The sequence below is a fragment of the Pithys albifrons genome, chromosome 20, assembly GCF_047495875.1.
Source record: "Pithys albifrons albifrons isolate INPA30051 chromosome 20, PitAlb_v1, whole genome shotgun sequence".
Lineage (NCBI taxonomy): Eukaryota > Metazoa > Chordata > Aves > Passeriformes > Thamnophilidae > Pithys > Pithys albifrons.
Genome location: NC_092477.1, coordinates 4594988 through 4608212, shown reverse-complemented (window position 1 = coordinate 4608212; position 13225 = coordinate 4594988). Strand labels below are relative to the sequence as shown.

Below are 13225 nucleotides of genomic sequence, written 5' to 3'. Positions count from 1 at the left end.
ACACTTCTGGAAGTGGCACTGAGGAAATGAAAGACGGTTTTCTAGAGGAATTATTGAGCAAATGTAACCAAATTACAGAATCATTCTGGGAAAAATACCTAAAACCACTTCTCAGCTACTTCTCATGGAAGACTCAGGACTTCTCTAAGATTTATGTATTGTAAGTTTACTTTTTTTTTATGTCACTTTTTTCATCCTCTACAATGGATGAATGAACTGAAAAATAATCAAAACATATTTCAAGACCAATTCAATGTGCTTTGAACCAGCACCAGTGTTGGGGTGTTGCAGTGGTAGAAAAGCAAAGGACAGTGATGCCAGTAGGGTCCCTGGGTGGATGCCAGGGGTTTGCTGTGGGGGCTGGGGCTGGAGGAGATGGTTTTGCCCCTTCTGAGATCCTCAGCCTGACTCTGGGCAGAACCAGAAACAAAAACCAACAGCGGGATTAATTTTAATTACTTGAGCCCATCTCTAGGGCAGAGGGGACAAGGGAATCTCCAATTGCCAGGGAAGCTTCTTCAGGGCCATCAAGAAACCTTCTCCAGGGCCAGGCTGGTGCACAACCCCACTCTGCCTCCATGAAGAGGGTTCCAAAGATTTCTTGGTCCAGAGAAGGTCTCCTTGCCCAACTTCTCCCAGGGACCTGCTGGCACTGCAGCTCAGCAGCCTCTGCCCACAACCCATCCCTCCTCTCCCTCAGCCACCACCACCACCACTCACCGGGAGCCCTGGTGGTCCTGGCAGCCCTGGGGGTCCTGGTTTCATATGACCTTGTTGCCCACGTGCCAGCATGGAGTGTCCTGGGTGGGCAGTGCCATCTCCAAGCCTTGGGACCACAGGGCTGGCTGCCCCCAGAGGGTGCTCTGGTGTCCTCACAGGACCTTGGGGCACATTTCCTTTGGGAGCAGCTGCTTGATGTGCTGGCAGGACCTTGGTGAAGGTGTGGGGCATGGCCAGGTTGGTGATGGCATGGTTGGGTTTGCCACGCAAGAGCCGCCGCCGGGTGCCCACGTTCCCCATCAGCTTCTCTGTGGTGACGTTCTCCTCCTGGGGGCCAGAGGCACGTCCCTTCTTGGCTGCTCTGTGGGTCTTCATGGAGGCTCCTGGGTGGATAAAAGTCATAATATGTAATAATAATAATATCAGGTTCTCAGGAATGGCAATGGAGAAAAGGAGCAAACCATGACCATGGACTCACCAGAGCCACCAGTGACCCACGGGCTGCTCCTGCCCAGGCCTGGCCTGCCAGGGCCAGTGATTTTATTGTAGGTGGAGTTCAACAGCTCAAAGCCTTCATCCTCAATAGAAAGGCTGCCCTCCTCCTCTTCCTCCTCCTCCTCAGCTGAAGGCATCTCATGAGCAGGGAGTGAAGCCAGGGCACTCCCATCAGGCTGGAGGTTGAGGGTCTCCTGGGCATCCTCCCATGTCCAAGGTGGCCCCAGGGTCAAATCTGAATTGGTGAGTCTGGAGTCCTGAAAGGGAAGAAGGAAAATCCCTGAAATTTCAAGATTTCACCCATGTTTTCTCCCTTTCCTGCTCAACCCATGGGCTGCCCAGGGAGGAGGTGGAGTCACCATCCCTGGGAGGGTTCAACAAGTTCCTGGACATGGACTTTAGCACCATGGTCTAGTTGATGTGGTGCTGTTTCATCAACGGTTGGACTTAATGATCTTGCAGGTCTTTTCCTACCTTAATGACCATGACTCTTAATTTCCCACGTGCACAAACACTGCTGGGAGGGACAAGTCAGGGCACAGCTTGTGAGCCCAGGCAGGAGTCCCCAAGCTCTGGGGCAGCTCAGCCACAGCAGGCAGGGCAGTTCAGCCACCTACAAACCAAAACTCACCCTCCAGTTGCCACTGTGGGCCACACTCCCATGGACCTCCCTCTCACAGCCCCACTGCAGTGACCACCCCACCCGAATTTCCTGTGTAGGAGGGACACTGAGAGAAGAATCACTGAACAGTTTGAGTAAAAGGAATCTTGAAGATCATCTTATACCAACCTCCCTGCCATGGGCAGGGACACCTTCCCCTAGACCAGGTTGCTCCAAGCCCCATCTAACCTGGCCTTGGACACTTCCAGTGATGGGGCAGCCACAGCTTCTCTGCCCAACCTGTGCCAGGGCCTGCCCACCCTCACAGGGAAGGATTTCTTCCCAATATCCCATCTATCCCTGCCCTCTGGCAGTGGGAAGCCATTCCCCTTGTCCTGTCCCTCCATCCCTTGCCCCAAGTCCCTCTCCAGGTCTCTTGGGGCCCCTTTAGGCACTGGAAGCTGCTCTAAGGTCTCCCTGGTGCCAACAGCAGAGATCCAAGCTCGAGAGCTGTTACTAAACAACTACAGCAAACGTACAGAGTGACACCAGGGATCAGTCTGTCCCTTCAGCCTTTCTTTTTGCTGCTTCTGCACAATTCAAGGCTCCTGGTGGTCTCAGGGGAATGGTACAGGCAGGTCAGAGGGGACCTCACAGCTCCCACCACCCAACTTCCCACTTGAGCAGCTGCAAAGCTTGAAGGGTTGGGAAGGGAAGGCACAAGCCCAAGTGGAGCCTCCTGGAGGTTTGCAGATAATTAATTTAAGGCAGCGGCTTGCAAGGGGCTCATTTTGTTTTCAGAAACCACATTAAATGGTTCCTGCAGGGCTCCAGACCTTCTTCAGCCCTAAAACCACCAGCAGAGCCCAGGCACTGCCCATGGAGAAGTGCAATGTTGATAGAAATATCTCCACTCAAGACTGTGAAAAAGGAGTTTAACTTCAGCATCCCCTGCATTTAAAAACCCCACCAGTTTTACCCCCAGCACCAGTGCAGGTGTCTCAGCTGGGCTTGCACTTGAGTCCTGTGTGCACAGACCCAGGGTTGGGCTGGTGGGTGGCTGGGAAGGTCCTTCAGCTCTCCTGGAGCAGCTGGCAGCACTGCCCTCAGCCCCACATACCCACCACCCCCTCTTGGAGCTCGTTCCCTGCTCCCACGGAGCTCCACAGGGCATGGACATCCCGGCACAAGGTCCCTGGAGGGGCTGGTGGGACCCCAGCCCTGCCTGGGGGCTCCTCAGGGCTGGTGCCACAAAGCCGATGAGGAACAGGCTGAGAGGAGTCACTAGAGGGAGATGCAGGTCCACGTTTGTCTTGCAGGACCGACAAGGGGAGCAGGGAAGTACGAGGAGATGTGGAGCATCCTTCCCATCGTCCTTCCCACGTGGAGCATCCTTCCCATGGTCCTTACCTTCTTCCACTGATGGAAGCATCACCTGGCTCCCACTCTGCTCTGCACCACAGACACAATTTGCTTGGGAGCCCAAGGTGGGTTTGCATGAACAGCAAGTAGAAAAATCAACACTTTCAGTGCCAGAATTGGTGATTCTTCAGGTGAGAACCCAACGGTACTTGTGGGTCAGGGGAGCCCCGTTCTTGGAGGACCATGGGAGGCAGAGGAGCTCCAAAGGCAGTGGGAGATGCTGAAGCTTTTACTTTGCTGCCAGAAGCCACACCCCCAGATTGGAGATTTCCAAACTCTTCCCATCCCAAATGGAGAGGGAAAGTGAAAATTTTAATTTTTCAATTTTCAAAAGTCAAGTTTGAAGAGTTTCCTTCAAGAACAGCTGAAGTGCTTTTCCCTCTGTTGTGAAAATTTTTTGGGGGGGAGTGTCCTGCCTTTCTTTGTTATATAGAATTTGTTGGACACTCTCCAGCCCCTCGATGTCCTTGCCATGAAGGGCCCAAAACAGAGCCCAGGGTTTGGGGTGTGGCCTCACCAGTGCCCAGCACAGGAGGAAACTGCTGGAATAGGGGATGAGACCGTGTAACCTCTTTATGGTTGGACTCAATGATCTCAGAGGCCTTTTCCAACGTGAATGATTTTATTGTCTTTAAAAACTGAGCCTCTGCACAGCCACACATGGCCCAGCCAGGCAGAGAGCAGCAGAACCCAGAATTAAATTACTTCCAAAATACATCAGAATCACTGGATTCAAAGCAAACCCTTCAGAGGCTCCTTCAGGGTTCACATTTCAGCCCAATTAGGAGCCACCTTCTCATTAACTTCAACTAACTCTGTTTGTGGTCCTGTTCTTGTCCAAGCAGGATGGCTGTGAGCTGGTGGTGGCCACGAAAAAGCTGTAAAGGTTCTAAACCAGCATTTTTACATTGTTTTAAAAAATTAATACCATTTGAAAAAACACCCAACAGTTTATTTTACAAAGTCCTTTTGGGCAAGAAATCAAATAGCTGCAGAAAAAGCACTCTGGGTAAAACTCAGCTCCATCATTTGGACATCCTACAATGGGTCAGGTGGTAATGATGAGAAGCACATTCTCCACAAGGGCACCTTCCCAAGAGGGTGGTGAAGGGACCTGCAGGCAGCTGGGGCTGCCCCTCAGCCCAGCCTGGCACTGGACTCCACCCCAAAACCCCTCAACAACCCAACAAAGCTCATGCTTGGCCAGGTACAGCTGTTCACCTGCCCAGCACGGGGCTCCTGTGGCAGGTCCAGATGACATTTCTGGGTAGATTGAATCCCCAGGGGGGACATGGAACCTCAGCTGAGCCAGGTGGGTGCCCACAAACCCCTTGGGGTTAAGGGAGACCCACTGGGCTTCACCACGGCCCAGCTCCCACCTGGAGCTGCCTTCCAGCCAAGACCTTTGATAACAATTAACAGCAAGGCACAGGAATAGAAACCCCCAACAGAACCATCAAAGAGATGATTTGGGTACTGGATCAGACACGTGTTCTGGCCCAGGGAGAGGGGGAAGGGGCAGAGGGCAGGAGCAGCTCGAGGCTCGGGGGGCATTCACCAGCTCCACAAAGGACAGGGACAGACAAGTTCAAGGCACAGCTACAGCAAGAGGAAAACCTGGCTGGATGATTCCACATTCTGAGCTCACACTCAGAAGGTCACACACAGGAGGTCACACTCAGAAGGTGACACACAGGAGGTCACACTCAGGTGACACACCGAGGTGACACACAGAGGTCACACATGGGAGGTCACACTCAGGAGGTCACACACAGGAGGTCAGACTCAGAAGGTGACACACAGGAGGTCACACTCAGAAGGTGACACTCAGAAGGTCACACACAGGAGGTCCCACTCAGAAGGTGACACACAGAGGTCACATTCAGAAGGTCACACACAGAGGTCACACTCAACAGGTGACACACAGAGGTCACACACAGGAGGTCACACACAGAGGTCACACTCAGCAGGTGACACACAGAGGTTACACACAGGAGGTCACACTCAAGAGGTCACACTCATCTCCAACTCAAGCACCAAGGCACAATACCAGGTGTCCACTGCCCCAGGGCTGCACAGTGCCCTGCCATGGACCTCGTGTCCCACCATCCATGAGGTGCTGGAGGGTTTTTCAGGACATTTTCTCATCTGCATCACTGGCTGCTGCCATGGAGACTGATGTCCATGGGCTGCCATGGGAATGCCTTGAGCAAGAAAGCTCCTAAAGTCAATGGGCTGTGACATGGTTGGTTGTTTTGTTTTTAATTTATTTTGCTGTTAAAATGCTAAAAAAGTGAAGCCACGTGATGATTGTTTGTCTCAGGTAAAGACATTGCAGGGGTTCCATTAAATCCATCAAAATAAATTGCTGGAGGCATCACTGCACTCAGAAAACCAGAGGGGAGGTTTATAACACCCTCCAGTCACCCCATCACACCCCAACTTCACACTGTCCCCCCAGAGCTGCTGCCTTGTCAAAAATTGCCTGAAGGGACCTTCACACTGTCCCCCCAGAGCTGCTGCCTTGTCAAAACTTGCCTGAAGGGATAATAAACTGGGGCCCTGATGCAACCAAGGCCACCTGGACATCACCTGCCACCCCACCAGCCAGGTCTCCCACCCCCAGACTGGCCTCACTGAGCTGCAAGGAGGGTTTGCTCAAGGTTTGGAGCATGGTCCATGGTTTATCCATGGTCCTCCCTGCCCAGCTGTGGTGGTGTGACCTGCTGCCAGGATCTTCCCTAAAGTCCAAGGAGGCCCTTTGGAGAGAACCTCAAGAGCCCCATTCCTCATTTATACACCCCAGACAAGCTCCTAAAGAGGGGGACAAATGACAGCAGAGACACAAAGTGTCACCACAGGACAGCAGGTCCCTCAAGGGGAACACAGGGAAGGTTTGTTCTCTTTGCAACAGGCATAAAACTCACAGCCATTGGTTTCTGAGTGAGAGGACAAGGGGAATGGCTTCCCACTGCCAGAGGACAGGAATAGATGGGACATTGGGAAGGAAATTCTTCCCTGGGAGGGTGGGCAGGCCCTGGCACAGGTTGGGCAGAGAAGCTGTGGCTGCCCCATCCCTGGGAGTGTCCAAGGCCAGGCTGGACAGGGCTTGGAGCAGCCTGGAATAGTGGAAGGTGTCCCTTCCATGGCAGGGGGTGGGAGTGGATGAACTTTAAGATCCCTTCCAACCCATTCTATGAAGCTGATGCAGAAGAGCCCCACAGGATGCCAGTGGGAAGCCAGACCCAGCCCTGGCAGCTGCCACAAACACCCTGGAATTCCTACCCATTGGAGCCAAGAGTTTTTTAATTCTACTTCAATACTTGACATGGGAAAGGTCTACCCTGGAAACTCTCATCTGCTGAAGCTCAGGGGAAATGGGTCTCTAAGCTCCAAGTTACTGCTCTCTGAGGCACAAGTGAATTTTATTGGTTCTGTGTAAACAGAACTAAAAGCCAAAATCAATACCATCCATTCCTGCTCCTTTAAACAGGCCAAATTTAGAAAGGAACCAGCTGAGAAGGACAAATTGGGAACAGCTCAGGAGTTGTCCAAAAGCGTGAGAGTTGGGACAGGAGGCACGTGGGCTTGAACTGCCAGAAATGAGATCTGGGATCCACATTGAAAGCAGCCACTAAGGGTGATAAAACAGAAGGAAAAAAAGGGATTGGCACGTGGTAAGCAAGGCAGGGGCTGTGATTAGCAGAAAAGCAAGTTAATCAAGGAAAATAAAGGCAGGGGAAGCCTCTGGCCCAGCCAGGCCTTGGGGCATCCCCTCTGTGACCCTCTGCCACGTGGCAGCGACTGAAGCAGCAGCAGCAACGTGGGAAAAGAGCTGGAGAATCCCCTTTCTGTGCAATGTTTAGATAAAACAGATGATACAACAACATGACAACAAAACACTTTCCATTCCAGAAGTCACAAGGAGGGAAGGGGGGGGGGGGGTTTATCCATCCTGCCCTCATAATTCAAACTAAAAAGCATTGAAATCACAGACTCCCCAACACCAGCTGATTTTGCAGTTTGGCTCAGAAAGCTGGGGAAGCTCCAAGGGACTGGAAAAAAGGCTTTATGTTGTGCCAATATGAAAGAGGGGAAAAAAAAAAGGAAAAAAAAGGCAAAGAGGAAGCCCTGAATAATTACAGACCTCTTCCCTCAAACCCAGCCCAAGCAAAACAACAGAGCAAGTGACAATTACTAAAGAAACCACAGATAATGTAATTAGTGCCACGGCTTTGGAAAGAGTGGCACCACTAACTTGGTGTCTTGCCTGAGGAGACCAAGAGTGTTCCACTGACAGAGATGTCAGTGTTGGGTTAGGCTGGACTTCTTCAGGGCTTTTCAGTTGATAACCACAACCCAAAAACTCAACTGACTTCCTAAATGGCAAATGGGTTAAAGCCCAGCTTGGAGCATCCCTGTCCCAGACAACCAGAGGAACATTCTGCCCTTGTTTTCAGCCAGGTCAGGCTGGGGAAAACTGAGTTCAAAGCTCAGTGTCTTCTCTGAGGAAGCACATTTTTGTTAATAGGAGCCTTTGCCATCCACATCCAAAAGCTCCAATCACACAAAGACAATTTTTAACTTTTTTTTTTCCACCTTGTTCTATCATCAAGCTCCTGGAAGAGGCTCCACCATGGGAAGACTGAAAAGCAAGGCTGGACTGATTTAAAGAAGGAATAATTGCCAGGAAATCCTATGGGCTGTGTCCAGCAGCAGATCAGGTCAGGGATACCTGTGGATCTGCAGCATCCACAGCAGGAGGCTGGGGAGGAGAAACCCCTTCTGGTGCTCAGCACAACCTCCCTCTGCTTTGCCTTCACTTCCTTAAGAACCTGAGAGGCTGCAGCATCACTTGGTCCTTCTCCAGTTGCTTCAGGCCAGAAGGACAGGAGACACTTTAATGAAAGGTTGTCTAGCTCAGCACAGTGACCCCCCACTCCACCAGGGCAGAAAGTTTTGTTCACAGGTTTCATATGTGGCACCAGGGTGCTGAATTTGGGAAGTGAATACATTGTAATCCTAAAAAAATAGATCAGATAAATTATTTCCAGTACCTAAAGAGGCTCCAGGAGAGCTGGAGAGAGACTTTGGACAAAAGCAGGAAGGGACAGGACAAGGAAGAATGGTTATAAACTAAAAGAGGAGAGATACAGATTGGATGTCAGGAAGAAATTCCTCCCTGTGAGGGTGGGGTGGCTGCCCCATCCCTGGGAGTGTCCAAGGCCAGGTTGGACAAAGCTTGGAGCAACCTGGGCTGGTTGAAGGTGTCCCTGCCCAAGGCAGGAGCTGCAACAAGATGGTCTTTATTTGGAGGTCTCTGTGAGATGCCTCAGCACTGCCCCATTTTCCCAGGGGGATTGGGGCTTCCTGGGAACCTCCCCAGGTGCTCAAAGGGAAGCAACCCAAAATGCTAAACATCACAGCAAACTCCACATCCAGGAGCCACCTTCTGAGTGAAGGACTCCCTGTGCTCCTGCCACACTCACACAGCACAAAGTGGCTCACCTTGCAGAGCAAACCCCATGTCTAAGTGGCCCTCAGCAGAAAACAGCCCTGGTGGCCTCACCCCTGGGGCACGTGGGTGCCCCAACCACACAGACATGGACCTGCAGCAGGACAGGAGATGCTGGTGGGAACCACATAGGCCTGGGAAGCTGCTTGAGCAGGAGCAGAGAGGGTCAAGTCAAGCCCCTGCTGCAACCCTTCTGGCATGAGATAAGCCATAAAAGCCAACAGGGGCACAAAAGCTGAACCCAGACAGAAGTTCAGATCCTGAAAGGTTGAAGAGCAGCTGTTACTCTCACTGGAGGATGTCTCACGGTGAGGCTGGATGGAACAGCACTTTATTTATTTCTTCCACGTGGTTTGAGGATTAAGAGCCACTGTGGTTCAGATGAACACACTCCTTTCATTACATTTATCTCACAGTGGATTTGAGGGGTAATAAATGAGCCACAGATCTTATCCCACCTGAGAAACTGGTTTCAGAGCTCTTCAGGTGACTGAGATACCTGAGCTATCAGGAACAGGACCAAGCATCTCAAGATAACTCCTGAGAGCAGGGGAGACAGTGCTGGGCTCCAGCTGGCACTCAGCACACCCTCACAGGGATATCTGCTGTTGGACCAGGTTAGCCCAAGAACCAGCAGCTCCAGAGGTTCAGGGAAACAGAGGGATGGAGGAGTCACAGCTCCTTTGTGAGGGTTTGTCTTTATTAGTTGGGATGGACAGAGCACAAGCCTCGGGTGAAAAGCATTTTAAAAAGCAGCAGCCAGAGTAGGAACAACTCCTGACTGCTCTGATGTTCATGGAAGGATGGAAATGTTCCTATTCAAGGAGCTACCAGCAGTTTTAGGATTGAATGAGACTGAACAAGTGATCCCAACTCTAACTCTGCTCAGTAACAAAGCTGAGCATGAAGGAACAGACACACCATGACCAAACTGAGCATTTCCACAGACCAAACACACCATGACCAAACTGGGCATTTCCACAGACCAAACACACCATGACCAAACTGGGCATTTCCACAGACCAAACACACCATGACCAAACTGAGCATTTCCACAGACCCTTCAAGGAATTTGTTAATCAAGAAGAAATTTCCAGAGTAGCTGGAACTGCCCAGATAACTAAACCTGGGAGATTTGGTCTCTTTGGAAATCAATGGGATTGAAGCTTTATTTGCTGAATGGCTTTAGGATCCCTGATTAAATTGCTTTGGCAAAAGCCAGTCTTTGGCAATCAGCTCAGCCCTCCTGCTCAGATTAAATACAGTCAAAGAGAAGACAAAAGGCAGGAGAAGTGGCTCAACACCACCCATGTCTCAAAGATTACTCAGAAATTACAATTTACCCCTCCAAAAATGAGTTCCAAAAGGAACAGGCTGCAATTCAGGTGTCACTCAGGCTTCCTAAACTATTGCCTTCACCCACTTCCATCTTCCCCCACCACCACCATGAGCCTCTGTAATTACTTAGCTCTAATTAGCAATTAAGGAATTCACCAATACACTAATTTACTCCTAAATGAGCAAAGGCAGGGAAAGCACAACCACAAAGCAGAGCTGGGGCCTGTCCCTGCAGCAGAGCTGATCTGCTCTCCATTCCTCCCAAACTCCAATGCATGAGGAGCACATTATTTTTCCATTTAATAAATCCAAACGCCAAAGATTCCGAGTCCTCTCTGGTCCTTATTAAGAGCTTGAAAAACAAACTTGTCCCCAATTCAGAATATCTTTAATCTTCCCCTGCAAATCCATGAATTTCACCACTTTTCTTATTATGGTGACAACTCACCAGGAGTTGGGAGAACCAGTTGGCAGATGAGCTTTGGATGGAGGGATCACATCCCAAACAGGATCCATCAGGACTAACAACAGGGAGGGAGAGTCCACCTTCCTGCTGTGCCCAGGAAAGGGTGGGTTTGCCACCTCAGTTCACTACAAACCCAACCAGCAGCCCCCAAATATTCCCCTGTGAGCTGCTTGGTGCTTGTGCCACCATCAGATCCTGGAGCAGATGGGATGAACTGGCTGGAAAAGGGCACTTTGCACCATATAATACATATAATATAATATAATATATAATAATATATTATATAATAAAATAATATATAATAATAATATATTAAAATATATAATAATATAATAAATAATATAATATAATATAATATAATATAATATAATATAATATAATATAATATAATATAATATAATATAATATAATATAATATAATAGGAGGGCTCTGCAGAGGGATCTGGAGAGACTGCAGAGATGGGCTGATTCCAATGGGATGGAGTTCAACAAGGCCAAGTGCAGGTCCTGCCCTTTGGCCACCCCAACCCCCTGCAGCGCTCCAGGCTGGGCACAGAGTGGCTGGAGAGCAGCCAGGCAGAGGGACCTGGGGGGACTGAGGGACAGGAAGCTCAACAGGAGCCACCAGTGTGCCCAGGTGGCCAAGAAGGCCAAGGGGATCCTGGCCTGGATCCAAACTAGCGTGGCCAGCAGGCCCAGGGCAGTGACTCTTCCCCTGGACTCTGCCTTGGGGAGGCCACACCTTGAGTGTTGTGTTCAGTTCTGGGCCCCTCAGTTGAGGCAAGAGATTGAGGGGCTGGAGCGAGTCCAGAGAAGAGCAACGAGGCTGGAGAAGGGACTGGAGCACAAGTGCTGTGGGGAGAGGCTGAGGAAGCTGGGGGTGTTCAGCCTGGAGAAGAGGAGGCTCAGAGGTGACCTCAGCACTGTCTGGAACTGCCTGAAGGGAAGTTCTGGCCAGGTGGGGGTTGGTCTCTTCTCCCAGGCACTCAGCAATAGGACAAGGGGGCACGATGGACTCAAGCTCTGCCAGGGGAAATTGAAGTTGGAGATCAGAAAAAACTTCTGTGCAGAGAGAGTGCTCAGGCATTGGAATGGGCTGCCCAGAGAGGGGGTGGATTCCCCATCCCTGGAGGTTTTTCAGCTGAGCTTGGCCATGGCACTGAGTGCCATGATCTGGTAAAGGGACTGGAGTTGGACCAAGGGTTGGACTTGATGGTCTTGGAGGTCTTTTCCAACCCAATCGATTCTATGATTCTATTCTATTCTATTCTATTAATATAATATAATATAATATAATATAATATAATATAATATAATATAATATAATATAAATAGATATAATTGGCACAAAGGAGGTAGAAAGGTGTGACCAGACAGTTCAATGTAGGAGTGAGAAGAAAGTCTCTCCCCAAACAGTTAATAGGAACCAGGAGGGGGAGGGGATTGAAGGAATTGAACTGCTCAGTCACACACACACACAAAAAAATCTCAATTTACATTTGTTGGCAGGTTTCCCCCTCAGGATGTCTGTTTGCATGAGCTGCACCACCAAATCCTGGCTGGAAATCCCAAATAAAGCAGAACCACAAAGGCCTTGCAGCCACAGCCTCACTCAGAGCACTCACTCATCTCCCCAGCACGTGCAGAATTCCTGGGACATGCTCCAAGCTCCAGCTGGGTGAGAGCAGATGTGACCAGCAGCTCCCAGTGCCAGGGACATGCCCAGCAGAGCTGCCACCCTGGACCCCAAGGAGCCATGCCCTGGGAGGGGGATGCTTTAGGCACCCCCAGAACCACAAGTGCAGAGCTCCAGCCCTTCCCACCTCCTCAGTGACCAGCAGCAAGTCCTCCCCCAGCAGATATCATGTCCCACACGTGGGCAGGAGCAGAGGACTTTAATTAAAAGCTCTTCCTAGACCCTGAGATCAGCTCAGTTAGTTAAAACTTGGTTGTAACAATGCCAAGGTCATGGGTTCAATCCCCTGTGTGGGCCATTGACTTCAGAGCTGGACTCAATGATCCTTGCGGGTGCCTTCCAACTCAGACTAGTCTGTGGTTCTGTGATTCCAGCCTCCTGCTTTCTCCTGCCCCATGGAGATCCCTGCCACCCTGCTGGTCCTCACTTCCTTCCCTCCAAGCCAATCCAGCTGCACAGAGACCCACAAACCCCTCTGTGCAGGTAATGACCTGATCCATCTCACCTCCACCTCCATCACCATCATCCCTTTGGGGCTCCATGGAGCTCGAGAAGGTCAACAAAACACTCACCTTGACCTCCACCAGCTCCAAGACATGTCAAGTTACATTCAGACTGTTAAAGAATGATATTGCAATAAAAAAACCCCAAACAACTAAGAGCCAAGAAAATAAGTAGCAGCCTTGCCTGAGTATTTTGGCTTTTTCCTGCTCATCAGAGCAACTCATGTTCCCAGGAGACCCTCTGGGGGTGGGACAGCAGAGGGACATGAGGAGAGGTGATGCAGGGGAGTCTTACCTGAGCAGAGGAATCCTGGATTTCATTGGTTTCCTTTGGTACCTTGAGAGATGGAAAGAGGGAAAATATCACTGCCCAAGGACCAACACTGACTTAAACATGTGCTTATTTTTGGCTCCAGGATGGCAGAGCTGCCTCTGAGGGCACAAGAAGCATCCAGGGAATGCACACTGG

At 50.5% G+C, this 13225-nt stretch overlaps 1 protein-coding gene across 1 annotated transcript in view; it reads right to left on the bottom strand.

Moving 5' to 3' along the window:
- Positions 1-13225, bottom strand: part of LOC139681298 (collagen alpha-1(II) chain-like) — an 89183-nt gene that overhangs the window by 36529 nt on the left and 39429 nt on the right. The window contains exons 6-8 of the mRNA XM_071574603.1: positions 13052-13093; positions 1199-1472; positions 721-1103 (exon numbers count right to left, since the gene is read on the bottom strand). Of these exons, the coding sequence (XP_071430704.1) occupies positions 721-1103; positions 1199-1472; positions 13052-13093 (699 nt within the window). The remainder of the gene's footprint in view (positions 1-720; positions 1104-1198; positions 1473-13051; positions 13094-13225) is intronic.